The sequence below is a fragment of the Trifolium pratense genome, linkage group LG2, assembly GCF_020283565.1.
Source record: "Trifolium pratense cultivar HEN17-A07 linkage group LG2, ARS_RC_1.1, whole genome shotgun sequence".
Classification (NCBI taxonomy): domain Eukaryota; kingdom Viridiplantae; phylum Streptophyta; class Magnoliopsida; order Fabales; family Fabaceae; genus Trifolium; species Trifolium pratense.
Genome location: NC_060060.1, coordinates 19659572 through 19682625, shown reverse-complemented (window position 1 = coordinate 19682625; position 23054 = coordinate 19659572). Strand labels below are relative to the sequence as shown.

The 23054-nt window shown below is 33.4% G+C and overlaps 3 protein-coding genes and 1 pseudogene across 3 annotated transcripts; 3 read left to right on the top strand and 1 right to left on the bottom strand.

Annotated features, from left to right (window-relative positions):
* Positions 1-7165: 7165 nt before the first annotated feature.
* Positions 7166-8480, top strand: LOC123903894. Its single transcript, XM_045953577.1, has 2 exons — positions 7166-8048; positions 8360-8480. Exons 1-2 carry the CDS (start codon positions 7172-7174, stop codon positions 8392-8394), a joined length of 912 nt encoding a protein of 303 aa, XP_045809533.1. The 5' UTR covers positions 7166-7171; the 3' UTR covers positions 8395-8480.
* A 5360-nt stretch (positions 8481-13840) lies between these two features.
* On the top strand, positions 13841-18133 carry LOC123903891 (probable LRR receptor-like serine/threonine-protein kinase At3g47570). The gene is made up of 3 exons (XM_045953574.1): positions 13841-17153; positions 17267-17617; positions 17777-18133. The coding sequence occupies exons 1-3, from the start codon at positions 14375-14377 to the stop codon at positions 17794-17796; spliced, it is 3150 nt and encodes a 1049-aa protein (XP_045809530.1). The 5' UTR covers positions 13841-14374; the 3' UTR covers positions 17797-18133.
* A 177-nt stretch (positions 18134-18310) lies between these two features.
* Positions 18311-20909, bottom strand: LOC123903892 (annotated as a pseudogene).
* Positions 20910-21252: 343 nt separating this feature from the next.
* LOC123903893 (crooked neck-like protein 1) lies at positions 21253-22709 on the top strand. The gene is made up of 2 exons (XM_045953575.1): positions 21253-21270; positions 22081-22709. The coding sequence occupies exon 2, from the start codon at positions 22087-22089 to the stop codon at positions 22579-22581; it is 495 nt and encodes a 164-aa protein (XP_045809531.1). The 5' UTR covers positions 21253-21270; positions 22081-22086; the 3' UTR covers positions 22582-22709.
* The last annotated feature ends 345 nt before the right edge of the window (positions 22710-23054 follow it).

The window sequence follows — 23054 nt, the reverse complement described above, 5'->3', positions numbered from 1 at the left end:
ATCTGAGATTCCAAATTTCATACTGTCTCAACAAGAGAATAACTCCCCTTGAAAAAAAAAGGAACTCTTTATCTATGTGTTCAATACATCTATATCTATGTATATTATAGGATTTTTATCATGTCATGTGTCCCTTAAAATTTCATTCTGTATCACTAAGTTTCATTCTATAGTGCAGTAGAATTTGAACAAACTTGATATTGTTCTGTGATACATAGATGACATGGACCAAAATTGGGATCAACAAACTCAAATGTGTTCTGACAAACTCAAACTTTGAATTTGTGTCTCAACAGAGACAAATTGAGTTTGTCAAAATATAAATGAGTTCCAAAAAATTAAAGCTTTAACTTTGTCGGAACACAAACTGAACACAAATGTGTTCAACAAACTCAAACTTTAAATTTGCTGGAATAGGAATTGGTTCCTGCAAAGTCAAATTTTGAGAAAATGTCATAGGCAAATTTAAGTTTTGCTGAATTTATAGGGATGTGAGTAAATTTGAAGAGTATAGAGTAAAATTTTCTGTTGGACCAGAAATTTATAACAACCTCAAACTTGCAATCTAAAATAATAGGCTCTATGGCAGCAACAAAACAATTAAAATTATTACAGTTGACAATAGCCGCATCAGAAGCAAGAGAGACGCATTTCAAATTGTGCTCCAAAGCAAGTTGCAAGCTCCAACGTACTTCCATCGTCTCGGCCATAACTGGTTCGACCTCGATACTGTCAGCCGAACAGGCACTGAAGATGACGGAACTAGCCTTGTCAAAACAACCAGCATCAACAAAGAGGAAACTGTCTGCAGCATTGACATTACTAACATTAAGAGATTGGTTATCCGGAGATGCAGTCAGTATACTCTTGGAAGAAAGCCATTGCCCCTTGGGAGATTTCTATGGGGTCTGCTTGTTTATTTTCAAAGACACACTTATTTCTAGCACCCCATAATTTCCAAAGAACTAAACCAAAAAGTTTTGCTGCCATTGGTTCCACTTCCACACATTGTAGACCATGTAGGATCCAAGAGATAATCTCAATGAATGAATTTCATACAACTGTGGTTTGCTATGTTGTGCATGTTTTATTAATTTATTTTTAACATGTATTAAATATAAAATAGAACCACTAAATTATACATGGCTCCAGAAAATATGTTTCATTATAAATCATTTCACAGATATCTTTTGCCAATACCTTAATAACAAACATGCTCCAGAAAGAAATTTTACATCAAAAAAATTTGAAAATACAAAGAAGAACAAGTATGATTAAATTGATGTCCCAAGCTGTCATAATCTTTTTCAGAAACTAGGTAACCATAAAAAAGTCCTTACACAAAAGCAATGAAAATAAAAAAGTCCCATAATGTCATTGTCTTCATTATGTCTGCATTTAGATGTGTCAAACAAGTAACAACATTAAATAAACACAAAAAATGCACCTGTAATGTTGGCACAACATCAAACCATATCGTCAATTTTGAGGAAGAGTATATGAAAGAAGAAACTCCCAAGTCCTCATTCCTCACTCACCCTGTGTTTGTTTACTATTGTGCCAAGCCTTGGTTTTATCAATGTTTTTTAAGGGGTGAAAATATCAAGTCATAATATACAGCTGGCTATATGAAACAAAAGTTACCTATATTATTAGTATTATATATAGTTCTTTACTAGTATTCTAGTTTTCTCATGCTTGTTTCCTTACCAACATTGTTTCCTACAGACTAGGATGAAACATTGCAGGCTATGCTGAAGCGCGTTGTTCATTCTTTTGGCCTAGTGGAACACACTAATGAAAATCCTAGAAGAAAGAACAAGGCGAAGCGTAAACATCCACACCAAAATAAAACCAAAGAGAACACAAAACTAAGTGTTAATGGAGTAAATGTACCTCCCTATGATAGCAGAATCTATGAGAACTTTGAAGCCAAGGAGACAAATTGGATAGGTGAAGATAGAGTGAATTCAAAGATGGATCCATCACAAGGTAGAGAAGATGCCGATGAATCATATTTTACTGCAAAGGAGTTTTATGTTTCAAAGGGTAAGTCAACAAGATATTCAAGAAGAAAAGGAATAAGAGGGAAGAAACCTTTTGTGGCACCACTTCCTAAGGCAAGATATTATAAGGGTTTAGGATGGAAACCTAGCCTTGCCACTGTGGATGATCTCTCTATATGATTTGTGTAATGTCTGTTTTTTGTTTTCCTTTTATAACTCCTATCATAGGATTTTTTTTATGCAGGCTTACCATTTCATAATGTTGAGTATGACTCGTATTCACAAATAAGTGGACAATCGCTCAAGCGTATGCACTTTCAACTTGGCTCATTCATGAGTTAGGTTACGACTAGAACTAGGAGAGTTGGTGAGTCAGGCTTTGTACCTTGCGGTACGGTTCATGGGTAGTTTTGTAAACCATATTGTGGTATTTAAACACTATATTGTACTTTGTATTCTAAGAATTGCATGATCGAAAAAACTACTACAGACATATCACCTATGGCATTGGAAACATCATGCCACCATACACAAATGACATAAAGGTGACCAAGTTGTTTTCTGATGTTACTGTCAACCATAAAAGCACCAGTCTCACATATATGAGGAGACAATTTCCTAACATTCTCTTCTGATCCAAAATCAGAAGACAATAAAAGGAGACAATTTCCTGTTAAAACACACAATAAAGGTAAAAATAGATGGAAGTATTTTATAACTAGAAGATATCAATTACTTATAAGTCAATTTTGTTGGTTTGAGTTAGTCCCAGATATTATTAGAGTCTCATCTAATCTAATTAGACTCTTACTTTAGGGGGCAAGTCTAACATGCACGGTTGGATTAATACATTGTTCAGATTTAGAGAAGGAGAGAAAATAAGATAAATTCTACATAAGAGGATCAGGGTCCGTAATTACTCTCCATGACCATCTTTTACATGTCTATAACAATAACAATATATAAAAAGGATGAGAGCTTCTACGGTACATCCATCAAATTTCAATGTACCGGTACATTAGATCAAATAATTATTAAATTAACGATTATTTTATGTATCAAAATTCAAAATACTATTTGTCAATTATTGTATATAATAAATGATTATTTCATAAGAAAAAAATACGATTTCATTGTTTTATAAGCATTATGCTAATATTTTTACATTTTTTCATAAAAAAAATTCAATAATAACTATTATGAGTGATAAAAAATTCAATTTTTTTTTTTTTTACAATTTTGATAAATAGTATTTAGTTATTATAATATTTTAAATAATAGAAAAATGATTTCTTTCGAAAAAATATTCATTTATCTAGTAATTTAGTGATCTATTGTACCGGTACATTAAAATTTGATAAGTGTACCATAAAATTCCCAAAAAGGATGGGTGAGTTTGAGTTGGATTTTTATCTTTCCATAAATGCCCTTAACTTCCTCTAACTACCTCTCTTTTTCTTTCTTTGTTTTCTCAAAGTAACTACTTTTGTTAGTAAGTCAGTTTCTCATAAAAAAAAGTCATTTACTCACTATGACATTTTGTGACAATAATATATATATATATATATGGGGGCTGCTAACTTAGACCCAGTTGGGTCTAAGTTAGCAAGATGCACCTTTTCAGTTGGACAAAAATACCCATTTTTTTAATTTTTGAAAGAATAGAGCAACAGGGGCATTTCTGTAATTTACCCAACAGTACACGCGCCCCCACCTTCTTTTCCCACCCCCCAGGACACGTGGCAGCGTGTGATTGCACAAAATCCAAGCGCGTGCATCACACGCGCCGACAGGCGCGCGTGGGTGAAGGCCACACGCGGAGAGAGAAACCTTTTAAAAAAGAAAGGCCACGTGTCAGCATATGATTGACTGCGTTAATTTTTTTTTCATTTAATACTTTAAACTCAATTATTTCATTGTAAATTAATTTTTTATTTTTTATTTTTATACCAAAATTCATAATTTTTTTTTCTTGGTTCGTTTGATTTGGACACAGAAAAAAAAACCCAATTTTTCACTACCTTAATCTCATTTTTCACTACCTTACATCAACTCACTGAAACCATTCTACCAGGAAAATGGTTTCAGAGTACAAATCTCTGAAACCATTCTACAAGCTAAATGGTTTCAGACGCAAATAACTAATAATCAACTTACTGAAACCATTCTACCAGCAAAATGGTTTCAGATTACAACTCTCTGAAACCATTGTACCAGATAAATGGTTTCAGAAGCAAACACAATTAATAAATTACTCACTGAAACCATTCTACCAGTAAAATGGTTTCAGAATACAACTATGTGCAACCATTCTACAAGCTAAATGGTTTCAGAAGCAAATAACTAATAATCAACTTACTGAAACCATTCTACCAGCAAAATGGTTTCAGATTACAACTCTCTGAAACCATTGTACTAGATAAATGGTTGCAGAAGCAAACACAATTAATAAATTACTCATTGAAACCATTCTACCAGTAAAATGGTTTCAGAATACAACTATGTGCAACCATTCTACCAGTAAAATGGTTTCAGAAGCAAACATTAGTTTTTAATTACCGTTTTATCTCATTTAATTAACTAAAAATAGTTTCAGGTCTCCAAAAATTTCATAAAATATACCAAAAGTTTCAGAATATTATCTACTATTTTCCTGGTATAATGGTTTCAGTGAGTTGGTTGAGTGGTGCGTGTTAAATTACAACATACAAGTAACGTATTTAGTAGACAAAAAATGAGATTAAGGTAGTGAAAAATTGCGTTTTTTTTTCGGTGTCCAAATCAAACGAACCAAGTCTCTATTTGTAGACAAAAAAAAATTATGAATTTTGGTATAAAAATAAAAAAATAAAAAATTAATTTACAACGAAATAATTGAGTTCAAAGTATTAAATGAACAAAAATCACGCCCAGCCAACCATTGTGTGACACGTGTCCTACTTTTAAAAAGCAAATGTTTCTCTCCAGGTTGTAATCCAGTGTCGCAGGCGCTGGAATCTGATGGATCAGGATGATCTGGGCTGTCTGATTGATCAGACAGTCTTGATGAGATCAGATCTTGGCTGTCTGATGGAAATCAACGGTCTGTAACCATGGTCCTTCGGTACGCGCGCGACACTGGATCCGCGTCTCTTAATGGTTTCAGAAGGTGGGGCGCGTGTATATGGTTGGTAAAATTACAGAAATGCCCCTGTTGCTCTATTCTTTCAAAAATTAAAAGAATGGGTATTTTGGTCCAATTGAAAAGGTGCACCTTGCTAACTTAGACCTAACTAGGGTCTAAGTTAGAAAACCCCATATATATATATATATATATATATATATATATATATATATATATATATATATATATATATATATATATATATATATATATATAAATCTTAGATAGTTCTCCTACCACTAATTCTAACCCTAATTGTATCAAGAGTGGATAAATCAAGAGTTAGATAGTAAGTGGAATGTTTTAATTTATACCATAAATGCAATAAATCATTATATTGGATTACTAAAATGTTTTAATTCAAGTGAAATTTCTATTGAGAAGAATGGTATGTTTCTGAAATTCTATTATTTTACCGTAGAGAATACCCGGCTTACACCCAATAAAAAAAAAATCATATAAGTTTTAAGTTGTTTTTATAAACTCTCATGGTGAGCTTATAGCATAAGTTTACTCAAACAATCTCATAAGTGAGCCAAATTAGCAATCCCATGGAATAAGCTCACCACGAGTAAACTTATGTCATAAGCTTATTCCTTAAGTTTACTCAAACAATCTCATAAGTGTTTAAGTCAGTAGATAAGCTCAAGGCAATCTAAATAGACCCTTACTCTGTTATGAGCCAAGTATATATTTGGAACTGTTGATTTTACCTTGATGCCTGAGTTTTTTTTTTTTGTTTGGATTATTGATGCCTGAGCTTTTATTCAAATGCTGTTGCTATGGTACATCGGTTCTGTTTATCTATTTTTATTTTTTCATTGGTTGTTGGTGTTTTTTGAATATAGTTTTTTAATGATTTCACTGAAATGCTCTATGAAATTGAAAACTTCAGTAAGTTTCCGGATGGCTTCCCCAACATTTTCATTCCCAATGCTCAAGGCATTCACAGACAGCATGTGGCTTTTATGGCTTCATTCAGTTCTCCAGCAGTGATATTTGAGTCATTTATGCCTTGCCAAAACTGTTTGTTTCCTCATTTACGCTCGTGCTTCCGTTTTTCCTGACTGGTACTTCTGAAAGAATGGAGGATGAAGGGGATATCACCACTGCTTTTACTTTGGCTAGGCTTTTGTCAAACATACCAATTTCTAGAGGAGGACCAACAAGTTTGATCACATTTGACATTCATGCTTTGCAGGTGTACTATTGGTAGAATTGCTTTCAACAATTGTTTCTAGGTGTGTGTTTGGGTGAATGCTTGTCATTTGTGATTTCGAATGAAATAGATTTTCTAAAATTTATTTGATGTAGAACTTAGGGTAAGCTTTTTATCTTGTCGCAAAAACTATGTCTTTATTTGTCTCGCGAAATTCCTGGCTATAATTATTTGATTATTTGTTTTAATTCAGGAGAGGTTCTACTTTGGTGATAACATTTTACCATGATTTGAGAGTGGCATACCATTGCTTAAAAGAAGGCTCCGAGATCTGCCCGATTCTGACAATGTGAGACTTTCTCTTATACTTATTTTTCTCATTTTAGATGTGTTTTTCACATTCTTCTTAATACACTGTTATGATTTTTCCTTATCTGCTTGTGCTCATGCAAATTACCTTGATCTAATTAACAAATATCTTGTTTTAAATCCTATATATAGGAGATTACTCTATTGTACCAAATCAGTTTTGTGAGTTAATAAAACTTGAGCTTGCTTTGCGCCTATTGCTATGAGTTTCTCCTTAATCCGCTGCATTCATGAAGGTTGATTCTTCCTTCTTACATGGTATCAGGAGCAATTAGTGGTAGGTTTCACCATTGTTGCTGCACCTCTAAAGCTCACAGAACTCCTAATATTCTTTCTTTCTTTTCTGCAACTTCTTGTTGCATTTCTCACTTTCTCTTCTTCATTCACCCCTTGTTTTTTCTTTGTTCTTGCTTCTTGGAACTGTTTTCTTGTTCCTCTTTGATCCTCCATTCAAGAACACTTTGATTCTTCATCATGTCTATGGATAGTACTGCTGGGAGTGTCAATGAACCTCCTTCAAACAATCAAAACAAGGGATATCAGAATGATACTTTGAATCCTTATTTCTTGCATCTGAATGAAAATCCTGGTAATGTCCTCGTTTACCAAGGTGATGTTTTTCGTATTTCAGATATTCAAGAAGAGATTTACACCTTGAAACAAGGTGATTGCACCATTTCTGCTTATTACACAAAGGTGAAAAAATTGTGGCAAGAATTGGACAACTTTCGCCCAATTCCTGATTCCAATTGCTTAGAAAATTGTCAAGCCACTGCCAAGATGCGTGAATACAGAGATGGTGACCAAGTTATACGTTTTTTTAAAGGGCTCAATGAGCAATATTCAGCTGTAAGATCTCAAATCATGATGATGGAGCCATTACCCAATATTGGTAAGGTTTACTCCTTGCTTGTCCAGCAAGAAAGACAGGCAATCATTCCTTTGGATGAATCCAAGATCTTGGCATCCACCACATCTCAATATGCTGGTAGATCACAATCCAATCGTGGTAGAGGAGGTAGAGTCAATGGTGGAAGAGGTCGTGGTAGGAATTCAAATTCAAAATACGGCACTTACTGTGGCATGACTAATCACATAGTTGAGAATTGTTTCAAGAACCATGGATTTCCACCTCATATGCAACACAATGGAATGGTGAATAATTGTGCTACTACCAATGAAGATGACGCTAAATCAATAGCCTATGATGATGAAGTAGGAGATACTGATTCTGGGAAACTATTCTTCACACCAGATCAACACAAGGCCTTGTTAGCACTTTTACAACATTCTAGCACATTGCAATCTCATAGTGTGAATCACATAACCTCACAACCCTCCTCCAGTTCAGGTATTTTGTGTACTCTCCCAAATTTACCTAAGTCAGAAACTTTTATCTTAGATACAGGAGCAACAGATCCTATATGTTACTCTAAACACTTCTTTCAGTGCATGAAAAGAATTAATCCCATTAACATCACATTACCAAATGGTACCATTGTGTCTACTAATTTTGCTGGCACTATCTTGTTTGATAAAGATTTTTACTTAACTGATGTCCTATATTTTCCTGAGTTCACATTCAATCTTATTTCTGTTCCAAAGCTTACTAAAATTTTGAAATGTCAACTAATGTTTGATAATGATAAATGCTTGATACAGGATACAAACTCAATGAGGATGATTGGTGTCGCTGAAATGACCTATGGATTATATGGAAAAACGAATCGGTGGAATTCCAATTTGGAAATATATATTTTTTTTATAAGCAATTTGGAAATAATAATTCTTTCCAAATAAAATTTCCATTGAAGTTATCACCAAAAAAAAAAAAAAATTTCCATTGAAGTCTTAACCAAAAAAAAAAAAATTCCATTGAAGTTTAAGCAAAATTAAAAATATACAAATTTAACAAATATAAACACCAGAGAAAGTAAAATTCTTGAATTACTGATTAGGATAATTTCATCCTTTTAAGGATTTGCTTATTGATAGTGTCTAATTTATATTGTTGAAATAATAGTGGTTTTTTGGTTCTGTGTACAAAGCAAATCTTTTGTCGGAAGATCATGTTGTTGCTGTAAAGGTCCTGAACCTCCAAAAAAAGGGAGCTCACAAGAGTTTCATTGTTGAATGTAATGTACTTAGAAATATTAGACACCGAAATTTAGTTAAGATCATAACATGTTGTTTGAGTACAAATTACAAAGGTCAAGAATTCAAAGCTCTAGTTTTTTATTACATGAAAAATGGAAGCTTAGAACAATGGTTGCATCCCGAGATTTTAAATGAAGAGCATCCAACAACATTGGGCCTTGATCAAAGATTAAGCATAATTATCGATGTTGCTTATGCATTACATTATCTTCACCAAGAATGTGAGCAATTGGTCCTTCACTGTGATCTAAAGCCAAACAATGTCCTTCTTGATGATGACATGGTTGCTCATGTGAGCGATTTTGGAATAAAAGGGACTGTCGGTTATGCTCCTCTAGCCTCTAGGTACGTTATAAATTCATGAATCATACATTGTTTCTATCACCTCTCCTGTGTTTTGGTGCAGGCTTATTAATTTACTAGTGACATAGTATTAACAGCTTTTGCTAAATGTTTTAGAGTATGGAACAGGTTATGAAGTTTCAACATGTGGTGACATGTATAGCTTTGGAGTCCTGGTGTTGGAAATGCTTACCGGTAGAAGACTTACTGATGAAGTTTTTGAAGATGGTCTAAATCTGCATAATTTTGTTTCAATTTCATTTTCAGATAACCTTGTGAAGATTTTAGATCCACATCTTGTATCAAGAGAAGTACAAGTAGCAATACAAGATAAAAATCGTGAAAATCTTATTCCAACTATTGAAGAGTGCTTAGTTTCAATTTTTAGGATTGGAATTATTTGTTCAATGGAATCACCGAAAAAAAGAATGAATATATAGTGCCATTAATTTTTTCAACGAAAACATCAAATTGAATTCCGTTTGGATCAATTAGTGTAACATATGATTTGCACTGTCACGAAAATTCGATGAAAACATTTTTGGCAACATGACTGCGCACCCTAAAATAACATCAATAAAAGTGTTAAATCGTTACCAATGTGAAATGACTTATTGCAAACAAATACATTCATTTGATATAAAAGTGGGAGAGGTAATAAATAAAATGGGGTAATTTGAATTTGGATTACATACATAAATTTGGATTTGTAGATAAAAAAAAAAAAGAGGGATTTGTATCTAAAAAGAAAGAAAAAAACGTGGCAGGTGATATAAGACAATAAATATATAGGATAAGAAAAATTGTACATTTAAAACATATTGATTATATGTTGGTTACAAAATATATCAAATTAATTGATACGGCTTAGTGGTAAACCTAATAAGAAGTGTAATTAAAAGGTCATGAGTTCGAATTTTGCTGAGGAATTTTTTTATCATTTTAATATGAATTATTAGGGTTAAGATTAAGGTTGAATCAGAGTTACTTAGAGACGATATATATATATATATATATATATATATATATATATATATATATATATATATATAGAGGATGTATATTATGAGAATGGTAAAGATATATGAGAATATGAGAATGAAATAATAGCCATTGGATCAAAAATGGATGGGTAAGATTAAAAAACCTCATTATGTGCCTCTCTTACTCTATTACTATTTCTTTTATACTCATTTTCCCTTTCATCTTCTTCAACGCAACTTTCATCCATTACCTTGTCTCTCTTAGATTTATTTCTCTTCTGCAAATTAATTCCTTCCCGGCATCTCACGACTGCTTGTTGCACTCAATTACTCATTCTATTTTTTAATTTTGATACAAATGTTGATTCAAGCCCTGTCAAATACTACAAGCTGTTTTGAAACAATCCAATTTGTTTAATTTGAAACTAATTACAAAATAAATGAAATTAACCATTGCAGATCCAAACTATTTTGATATACAGATGAGAAATCAATGAATTAAAATAAATTTCTAAGAGTAGCCACACAAATATGGTGGCGGTGTAATAGGGACGACGAAGAATCTTGGCCGCTCGTATTCTTCTCTTTCGTAGTCGTCATCGTCGTTCGTCGACATGAGCGTAGGGTTGCCGTTGTTCACCGACATGAATAGTTATCCGTCTTTCGCCGACATGAACAACACAAGGTCGTCGTCGTTCTTCCCCTCCGTAACGACGAAGAATAAGAAGGACCTGACTTTGAATCTCAAAAACAACAAAAACTAGAATTTCATTTAAAATACCAAATGAAGTTCAGAAAAAACCCAGATTGCTTTGATTTGATTTCTATTATGATTTAAAAACCCAGATTTGGGTGGAAACTGGTCGTATTAAGTTGAAGAAGATGAAAAGGAATAAAGAGAATTGCCTACATGTGTTGTTTAAAACTTACTTTTAATTTCAACCTTTAGATTTTGATCTAAAGGCTATTAATCATTCTCATCATTCTCATATATCTTTTTCATTCTCATAATATACATCCTCTATATATATATATATATATATATGGGGAGGGATCAAATTACACCGGTGTAACATTTGAGTAATGTTACACCGCTCAATAACGCTTTAACGAATTCAAATTTTACAAAATCCACCGTTGGATTGAAAGCTTATATCGTATAGATCATATATGTTGAATTGTATAAAAATCTAAAATCGTTTGATATGTTTTTGAGATAGATCAAGATTAACGGTATTCAATAAAAACGCATAAACCATTAATCTTGATCGGTCTCAATAATATATCAAACGATTTTAGATTTTTGTAAAATTCAACATGGATGATCTATACGATATAAACTTTCAATCCAACGATGAATTTTGTAAAATTTGAATTCGTTAAAGCGTTATTGAGCGGTGTAACATTACTCAAATGTTACACCGGTGTAATTTGATCCCTCCCCTATATATATATATATATATATATATATATATAGAGGATGTATATTATGAGAATGAAAAAGATATATGAGAATGATGAGAATGATTAATAGCCTTTAGATCAAAATCTAAAGGTTGAAATTAAAAGTAAGTTTTAAACAACACATGTAGGCAATTCTCTTTATTCCTTTTCATCTTCTTCAACTTAATACGACCAGTTTCCACCCAAATCTGGGTTTTTAAATCATAATAGAAATCAAATCAAAGCAATCTGGGTTTTTTCTGAACTTCATTTGGTATTTTAAATGAAATTCTAGTTTTTGTTGTTTTTGAGATTCAAAGTCAGGTCCTTCTTATTCTTCGTCGTTACGGAGGGGAAGAACGACGACGACCTTGTGTTGTTCATGTCGGCGAAAGACGGATAACTATTCATGTCGGTGAACAACGGCAACCCTACGCTCATGTCGACGAACGACGATGACGACTACGAAAGAGAAGAATACGAGCGGCCAAGATTCTTCGTCGTCCCTATTACACCGCCACCATATTTGTGTGGCTACTCTTAGAAATTTATTTTAATTCATTGATTTCTCATCTGTATATCAAAATAGTTTGGATCTGCAATGGTTAATTTCATTTATTTTGTAATTAGTTTCAAATTAAACAAATTGGATTGTTTCAAAACAGCTTGTAGTATTTGACAGGGCTTGAATCAACATTTGTATCAAAATTAAAAAATAGAATGAGTAATTGAGTGCAACAAGCAGTCGTGAGATGCCGGGAAGGAATTAATTTGCAGAAGAGAAATAAATCTAAGAGAGACAAGGTAATGGATGAAAGTTGCGTTGAAGAAGATGAAAGGGAAAATGAGTATAAAAGAAATAGTAATAGAGTAAGAGAGGCACATAATGAGGTTTTTTAATCTTACCCATCCATTTTTGATCCAATGGCTATTATTTCATTCTCATATTCTCATATATCTTTACCATTCTCATAATATACATCCTCTATATATATATATATATATATATATATATATGATATAAAGATATAGATATTAGATTAGATTAGATGGGGATACTTCAAGTGAGAGGAGTGTCTTATTATGAGAGATGAGAGGAACAAATATAAACCATAGGATGCAAAGGAATGGTCATGATTAAACGTTCTCAATATGCACTCCAATTATACTTCCGTGTTTCCATCTTCTTGAAAGAATAATTGTTCGCTCAATAAATTGTTTGCTCGATTTGCTTTATGCGTGTTTTATCGTTTGTGGTTCGACTGCATTTTTGTTTTCAAATTATCTCTCCAATAATTCATATTCCTAACTGTCGTCATCCATGTTATTGTTCTGTTATTTTTCTCAAAACTAATTGGAATCCCTAAGAACACAGCCCAACATCTATGTATTATGATCTTGAAATCTAATTAAGTTTTTCTAGTTTTTTTTATTATATAAAGTTTTGTCTTTTAACCAAGAATAAGCTTGTGTGATTATGAATATTATCATGGACGCAATCTTGACCCACCAAAAACGAAATCGACCATGAATAAATTGAATTGAAATGGTCTATCCTTCAATTCAACATTTGAATCCATATGGCCCTTTACCGATTTGATTGAAAAAAATTGTAACTGTTGAGAGGTGCACAAAATTGATACAAGAAAATGAAGAATTGTGTGGGAGTAATGAAATAGGGAGATCTGAGAAAGGAATTTTCATCATCTTGAAGAAAGAGAATAAAAGACTAGAGGGATTTTTTTTTCTTTCAAGAAGATGGAAACACGGAAGTATAATTGGAGTGCATATTGAGAACATTTAATCATGACCATTCCTTTGCATCATATGGTTTATATTTGTTCCTCTCATCTCTCATAATAAGACACTCCTCTCACTTGAAGTATCCCCTAAATTAGATAAGATAAATAAAGATATTAGATTAGATTAATTGGGCCGGATATTGTTGGTAAGGCCCAAATAGGATTGTTATTATAAATAGTAGAGAAGTAAAGAAAAGGAAACCATACTCAATTAGAAAACCTAAAATTTCTCTCTCTCTCTCTAAATCGATCGATTGATTAAATCAGTGATGAGAATTTGTGGTGGAGCAAAAAAACAAAAACATAAAGTTTTCCACAATTATGTATTATTAGTACTAACTTTTCCACAATTTCCACATACACACTTTGCTGTCCTGAATTATGTATTAGTACTAACTTTTCCACAATTTCCAGGAAGACCAATAAGTAAAGTTCATGGAAATTAGTGGAATTTTTTTTTTTGAAAGCAAAAATTAGTGGAATTGAAGTCCATATTAGTGGAATTGAAGTCCATGGAAATTGAGTTAGTGGATTTGGAATTATAGTTTCATCCCTAGGCATGCTGCCTTCCACTGGTTAAAGCCACAATCAGAATAAAATTTTTATTTATTGCTTAAGGATGACTAAATTTTAATCCTTGTAAAAGCCTTTAAAATCTCGTTCTAACCAAACTCATTGATATAGTAGAACGGAGGGTTGCTTTCTCCCCCAGAGTAGGTCATTGTTGGACCAAACTGAGTAAACAAATTATCGTGTGTTGTTTCTTCTTCTCCTTTATTATTTTTATTTTACTTGTGGTTATTATTGCTATCCGCTTGATATTGGTTGTCGCTCTTTTGCTCCAACCATCAAAGTATTATTGGTGTGATTTTAAACAATTAATTGACTTGACTTTTGATGGCATCTTTTTATCTTGTGTCAAAATAAATTTTCCATTTCCCACTACGTACATGTTGCATTTATTATTTAATCCACACCGAAAGAGAGGGAATGACATACTTTTGTATTTCATCAAACAATCTCTTATTCTCAACCAAATGAAGCCTTATATTTTCTTGTTACCTATGTCTTGGTATATATACCTTCATTTGATTAATCTATTAACCTTAACTTTAATGTGTTTTGGTCCAAACAGAACTTTGACAATGGCACTAGGAAATCAAACAGATCATTTGGCTTTGCTCCAATTCAAGCAACTAATATCTAGTGATCCAAATGGTATCTTAGATTCTTGGAATAGTTCAACTCACTTTTGCAACTGGCATGGAATCATATGCAGTCCCAAGCATCAAAGAGTTACAAAGTTGAAATTGCAAGGATACAAGTTACATGGATCCATATCTCCATTTGTTGGCAATCTCTCACATATGAGATTCCTCAACCTTGGAGATAACAACTTTAACGGAAACATTCCACAAGAGCTGGGTCGTTTGTCAAGATTAAGATATCTTCTTCTACTCAACAACTCGTTGTCCGGAGAATTTCCAATAAACTTGACAAAGTGCTCAGAGCTCAAAAGGATGATGTTAGTTGGAAACAAACTTATTGGAAAAATACCTAGCCAAATTGGTTATCTTCAAAAGCTTCAACATTTCAGGATGGACAAAAATAATTTATCTGGAAAAATTCCACCATCCATAAAGAATCTTGCATCCCTTACTATTTTTATGACGAGTTTTAATAATTTGGAGGGAAATATTCCACAAGAAATTTGCAGCCTAACACAGTTGAAAATTATAGCGGTTCATGCTAACAAATTGTCTGGTATATTTCCTTCTTGTCTTTATAATATATCATCTCTTAATGTGATCTCAATTGCATCCAATGAATTTAGTGGCTCTCTTCCACCCAATATGTTCCACACTCTTCCCAATCTCCAATATTTTTCAATTGGAGGAAATAATTTCTCAGGTCATATACCCACTTCCATTGCAAATGCTTCTACTTTGACAACACTACTTGACATTGATACAAACCATTTTGTCGGACAAGTTCCAAATCTAGGTAAGCTACAAAGTCTTAGATTCCTACATTTAGCTTACAACAATTTAGGAGACAATTCCAAAGAGGATTTGGAATTTTTAAACTCATTGACTAATTGTAGTAAGTTGCGTTTACTCGATTTGACAACTAATAATTTTGAAGGTAGTTTGCAAAAATCTATAGGTAATTTGTCCACCTCGCTTAATCGATTGTCTTTTGGGGATAATCAAATATATGGACAAATTCCTACAGAATTAGGAAATCTAACTAGCTTGAGTCTCTTGTCCATGGAATATAACAATTTTGAAGGAACAATTCCAACTACTTTTGGAAAGTTTCAAAAGATACAAGCGTTAATATTGTACGGAAACAATTTATCAGGGGTTATACCATCTATCATAGGCAACCTCAGTCAATTGTATGCATTGGGACTAGATGGAAATATGTTTGAAGGTAATATTCCTCCAAATATTGGAAATTGTCAAAAGTTACAATACTTAACTCTTTCACAAAACAACCTCAAAGGAGACATACCCTTAGAGATTTTTAACATTTCGTCCTTAACAAACTCCCTAAACTTGTCACATAACTCATTGAGTGGTAGCTTACCAAAAGAAGTGGGTATGCTAAAAAATATTGAAATGATAGATGTTTCTGAGAATAATTTGTCCGGGGACATTCCTGGAACCATTGGTGAATGCATGAGTTTAGAATATCTTTATATGGAAGGGAACTCTATTAGAGGAACCATACCATCCTCTTTGACATCGCTCAAAGGTCTTCAACGTTTAGATCTGTCTAGAAATCAGTTGTCTGGACCAATTCCAAAATTTTTGCAAAATATTTCTTTCCTAGAATATTTCAATGTTTCTTTCAACATGTTGGAAGGTGAAGTACCGACAGATGGTGTATTTGGAAATGCAACTCAAGTGGCAATTATTGGAAACAATAAGCTTTGTGGGGGTATTTCACAGCTGCATCTACCACCATGCCTGTCCAAGGGTAGGAAACATGCAAAACACCGTAAGTTCAGGTTGATAGCAGTGATCGTTAGTGTGGTTTCTTTTCTTCTCATGCTTTCATTTATTATAACTATGTATTGGATAAGGAAAAGAAATCTAAAACGAAATGTTGATTCACCAACAATTGATCAACTAGCTAAGGTTTCATACCAAGACTTACATCGAGGAACAGATGGTTTCTCAGCTAGAAACTTGATCGGATCAGGAAGTTTTGGTTCTGTTTATAGAGCAAATCTTGTTTCGGAAGATAATGTTGTTGCTGTGAAGGTCCTTAACCTCCAAAAGAAGGGAGCTCACAAGAGTTTCTTTGTTGAATGTAATGCACTCAAAAACATTAGACACCGAAATTTAGTTAAGATTTTAACATGTTGTTCAAGTACAGATTACAAAGGCCAAGAATTTAAAGCTTTAGTTTTTGATTACATGAAAAATGGAAGCTTAGAACAATGGTTGCATCCTGAGATTTTAAATGCAGAGACTCCAACATCACTGGACCTCAGTCTTAGATTAAACATCATTATTGATGTTGCTTCTGCATTACATTATCTTCATGAAGAATGTGAGCAATTGGTCATTCATTGTGATCTAAAGCCAAGCAATGTCCTTCTTGATGAAGACATGGTTGCTCATGTGAGTGATTTTGGCATATCAAGACTTGTCTCATCCATTTGTGGTAACAGTAGTACAATTGGAATCAAAGGGAGTGTTGGCTATTCTCCTCCAGGTATGTGCTAAATTCATGAATATTCCATTGTTTCTTTGAATTCTTTAAGTTTTGGTGTAGACTTAATATTTTACTACTGACATAATATCCCCTTGTTTCGCTACATGTTTTAGAGTATGGAATGGGTTCTGAAGTGTCCACGTGTGGTGACATGTATAGCTTTGGAATCCTTATGTTGGAAATGCTTACCGGTAGAAGACCCACTGATGAAGTTTTCAAAGATGGTCAAAATCTGCATAACTTTGTTGCAATTTCATTTCCTGATAATCTTGAAAATATTTTTTACCCACATATTGTATCAAGAGATGCAGAAGTGACAGAAGATGGAAGCATTGAAAATTCGGAGTGCTTAATTTCACTTTTTAGGATTGGACTTATTTGTTCAATGGAATCGCCGAAGGAAAGAATGAATATTGTGGATGTCACTAGAGACCTTAGCATAATCAAAAAGACCTATCTCACTGGTGAGATAAACTGATGTTTTTATATGCTTATTTGAATCATAACTAACGCATTAATTACCGTTGGAGTTATAATTTAATTTTTGTCATCTTATTGTGCATTTCAAAATTCCTAAGCTACAAAATTCAACATAATAATGAGCTTCTTTATTTGAATTTCAGGTTTTCGCACTCATAATTAGGATCTAAAGTTGAACCAAGTTTCCAAGTCATTTGTGGAAAGAGAAGTTATTCAGCAACATTTGATTTTGTGAATCTGTGTGATTGTGTTCATTGTTGATTTCTAGTTGCTATAAGTAATGTTGTATTGCATTTTAATTCGATAAAGTGAGAGTTACTTCTCTCAAATTTATCTTCATTCCATTGTCATGTACTTTCATTTTGTTAAGAATTGGCACTGTAGATAAAATTGCAGGTGCAGAATTGTATGTATTTTTAGTAATAGGCCAATTAATGGTTTGAACTCAACTCTCTATTATGAGATTAATGCTCCAATCACTAATATTTTATGGTCTTTAAGATAGTATGGCTACAACTAGAAAATAGCAGGATCATTCATGAGATTAATTCTATTTTTATGGCATTACAGTATAACAGCCATTGTATAACTGTTTATTTAAAGATTCATAATCCAGTTTTCAACAATATATATGGCATTATAGTATCAAGAAACAACAAAAGAATGCAGAACACACCTCAAATATTCATTGCAACTCTCGACGACGGATATTTTATAAATTATATTTTAATCCTTCCTGCCATTTCGGTGAAACCTCATCTCTGAGAGTCGCAATACTGAGGAAATTCACATTTGCACAAACCTGATCTAACCTGGTATGCAGTACACAATTAATTAGTTTTAACATGATTTTGAACACAAGAAAGAAAAATGACGGAACAAATGATTAGTTATTAGTAATTATTACAAGTAAAAGGTTGCAGGCGCTGATATATCTCTTAATATTTCAATACCATCATAGATGCGTATCATTATGTAATACTAGTTCATTGAATCACATAAATAAACTAATGAGGACAACTTTATCTTTGTAATTATTACATTTTTTATATAAATTTGAAGTCTGTTCTGTAGTTCAAATACACAGTATTCAACATATGCTTCTCTTTTCACTTCCTTAAATTAATACCGTAGCTTGTATCATATTATTTTTAGTCCTTGCTACTCACATTCTTCTAACAAAACGATTACTTTCGACACAACTATTCAAAGTGTTCATCCATAAGTTTACAGGTAAGATAGCTTGTGAGTCCTGTTAATAAGGTAAGATAGCTTGTGCATCATCTATAAAACCATTCATGTGTGTTCACTCAACAACTTAAGTTTCAAGGTATGATGGTTCACAACAAACACTAATGATGAAACATGAGCATACAAATGGTTCTCAAAGAGTTTGAAAATTGAGTGTTCATTTTTCAAATCCACTAATCATTTCATTGGATTTAACAACAAATCATATTAACTAGAACAGAAAATAAACAATAAAAATAGACGTAAAAGTGCATGCAAAAAGTCGTAGCATCAAATATAGTTTGATTTTCTCTATCAAAAAAATAAATAAACGTAAGAGACCAAATTGATACTTTTTAAACGTAAGGGACCAAATTGAAACTTAAAATAAACGTAAGGGACCAAATGTATAGTTAAGCCAAAAAAAAAAATAGTTTGATTTTGAGTTTGAGTCACAACAACAGATGCAGCTTCTAATTAAGTAATTAATAATCAAGAAGGGGACTTTGCTGATGGGATTAAATCACTTGTCAATGAAAATTTCATTATTTTTGTGTTGTGTTGAACAACTAGATATTGAATCACTGTAAGTCAAATATATCAAAGGTTTAATATCCGTATAGGCAGACAAAAAATAGCCATGACATCAACACACCTTACGTAATGCAAAAGATACCCTTCTTGAAGCCCTTCTGATGACTCTATCATTCACTTTGTCTATCTGTAGGGGAGAAAATATATTCAGATACAAATATATAAATGCACATGAAGCAGAGGATCAATCCTAAGTTTTCTACCGAGAATAGAATACAGGAGATTTCAAACGGAAATGTTTGAAATTAGGAAAACAAACTTCCCTACCATAAAAGAAAAAGAAGAGAAATACAAACTGATGGAACAAAATGCTGTAACCAACGTCTTAGTTTTAGTTAGGCACTTAGGTTATAACCTACTTTCAGCATGCAAAGATAGAAAGAATATGAACATTTCTTAAACATTAAACCTTGTGGTGTGGAATGTAATGATGCTATGCATATCGTCCTTCACCCGATAATAGTAGCAAAGATCTAGGGGGCAGATAAATAGCCTTCTTTATACAATTTGAACCATCTTCTGGACTTTCTCCTTTTGTAGTAGTACTTGAGGCAACTTTAGGGCGCCAATCACCATCTTCATATTGTCTGAATTCCATTATACACGGCCCAGCTAATGAAAGGCTGCAAATTAAATTTTCAAATGCAGAGTGAGTGTCTATATGAGGCAACAAACCGACTCCAGGTGGGTACTCATTTACCTATAACAAAGAGACAATGATTACAACTCAAAGCATTGGATGGTGTTCAAATAATAACAACAAATGAATAAACAAATAAAAATAATAATTTTTTATCATACCGTAAGTTGGTCCAAAACTATGCTATCAGGGTCAACATTCTTGAAAGTTTGACATGATGATATTCTTTCAAGTATTGGAGCAAGAAATGAGGGAAGATCACCCAAGCATCGCTTTGTATTAACATTCCGAATCTGCACATAGTTGAAAGGAGAGTCGGGATTAATCAAAACCATCACATGATCTGCAACTTAATTGTCATATATAACACAGATTTAAGTAGAATTCATAAACCTTCACATCCTCCTTAATCGGGCCTTGATTCAAGAAAAACAAATATAAGCTGAGTTTTGATGCGCTAATATTCGTTCTCATTGTTTTTTGCCAAACCGACACCAATTGGGTCACTATCTCAGTCATGAGTCATGACGACCAATACTTGAAATCACTTAAAATTTCGATGACAAAGAACCTCGCTGAATTGAAGTAGAAGTTCAGAGTCCTCCACAATCCACATCCTTACTACTGAGACAGTCACCAAATTGGTGTTTATTCGACAAAACCAAAGGAAACAACTATAAGTTGAGTTTTGAGTCACTAATATTCATTTTTCCCTATTTTTTGTTGAACCAACACCAATTTGATCACCATCTCAATCGCGAGGACAAGTAATACTATGAACTTCTACTAAGAAGGAATGACATCAGTCATTGTTAGAGATCGATCGATTGATTAAATCAGTCATGAGAATTTGTGGTGGAGCAAAAAACAAAAACTATGCTCCGATTCAAATAACGGCGGAGCAGATTGTTCGTGAAGCCAGGGAACTGGAAGAGTCCGTGATCCATCGTCACCGTCCACCGAAGCAGAAAATAAACGATGGAACAGAGCTAGGGGAGTACCGTCTACGCAAGCGAAAGGAATTTGAAGATTTAATCAGGCGAGTTGGATGGAACGTAAAGGTGTGGGTTAAATATGCAGATTGGGAAGAATCGCAAAAAGATTTCAATCGGGCACGTTCCGTTTGGGAAAGAGTATTGGAAGTTGATCACAAGAATGGTTAAAATACGCTGAGTTTGTGTTATTTTTCGGTTTTGAAATCGTTTTTGAAAATAATAGCAACTGTGAATTTATCGGCCGAGTCGCGGTTCGATACGCTCTCTTTAAGACGTTTCACGGCACTACCCAAATTGTGCAAGGTAGACTATCAACCGTGAAGTCCCCAGGATAAAACAGCCAATTCAAGCGAAATACCGTTAACTACTGCACTGTAGAAAACGGCCAGAAAAACACCTCCGATGGTTACTACAGTCTAGATTGATATGCAAATATCAATTCGAAGTGGTAAACCACTTTCTCTGAAACAACAAGGAAAAATAATTTGAAGTAAGAATATTGAGAGAGAGAAGAGAGAGTTGCAGTTTTTAACGTCAAAATTAATTGTGAGAACTGATGTGTATTTATAGGGAAAGAATGCAACTGATGTGGAGCAAGAAGTGGGAGAGAATCAGGGCACAAAACATGTGCGCATTTGAAACGGTAAGCACACTTAGTGAAAATTAATTTTTTCACTTCTGAGTATTAAAAATTAAGATATCACCAAGCCCAAGCCCAAGCCCGAACCGAACCGAGGCGGCGCGCGTGTGATATTCGACATTGTGTGCGGTCTCCCTTTCTTACAAAAGTGGGTACCCCAAGGGCACACCCTTGGTTGCCACTTTGTGGTATATAAACACTACTAAAGGTAGTGACCCATCCAATGTGGGACTTAAAAGTGAACTTTTTCAAATTCACACCTTTAGTTCTTTCACTTGTGTTTACATCTATGCCAAGTTCATCATACAAGTAGCTAAGTTGCTAACTTGTTCAACAATGTTCCAACAGTTTGAGATGAAGAATAGATTCATCAATCATGCAAGGAATGTCTGGCATCGTGCTATTACCCTTTTGCCCAGAGTCGATCAATTGTGGTACAAGTACATTCATATGGAGGAGATGCTTGGCAATGTCGCCGGAGTTAGACGGATTTTCGAGATGTGGATGGAATGGATGCCTGATCGTCATGCGTGGCTCTCTTACATTAAATTTGAACTCAAATACAAAGAAATCCAACATGCAAGAGACTTATTCGACCGTTTTGTTCTATGCCATCCTACCGTTGCTTCTTGGATCCGTTATGCAAAATTTGAGATCAAGAACGGTGATGCTTGTTCAACAAGAAATGTTTTTGAAAGAGCTTTGGATAAGGTTGTTGATGATGAAGAAGCTCACAAGCTTTTTCTTGCTTTTGCAGACTTTGAAGCAAGTTGCAATGAGACTCACCGTGCCGAATGCATATATCAATTTGCACTTCACCATCATGTTCCTAAGGGAATCAATTGCTGATTAGCTTTCTTTTTTTAGCTAGGATACTTTTAATTTTCCTCCATTGTAATTTTCATTACGTTACAAACAATTACTATGTGCCGTTACAGTATATGATCAATATATAAATGTTAAATATTTGACTTCCATGATTCATTCATTCACATTGAAATTAGTCATAACATATGTGTATTTCTTTTCTATATTTCCATGAAAGTGATGCATGCATCTTATTGACTACTATCCATGACTCTTGAATATATCAATGCATCTTTGAAATAGGTTAAGGCTTGTTACTTTTGCTAGCTTTCGTAAGAAATGTGATATTGGTGGATATAACATCAGAGAAAGTAAAATTCTTGAATTACTCATTAGGATCATTTCATCCTTTTAAGCATTTGCTTATTGATAGTGTCTAATTTATATTGTTGAAAAAATAGTGGTTTTTTATGTGAGGAATGAAATAGTAAACTAGTGCACCACGTCAATTTATA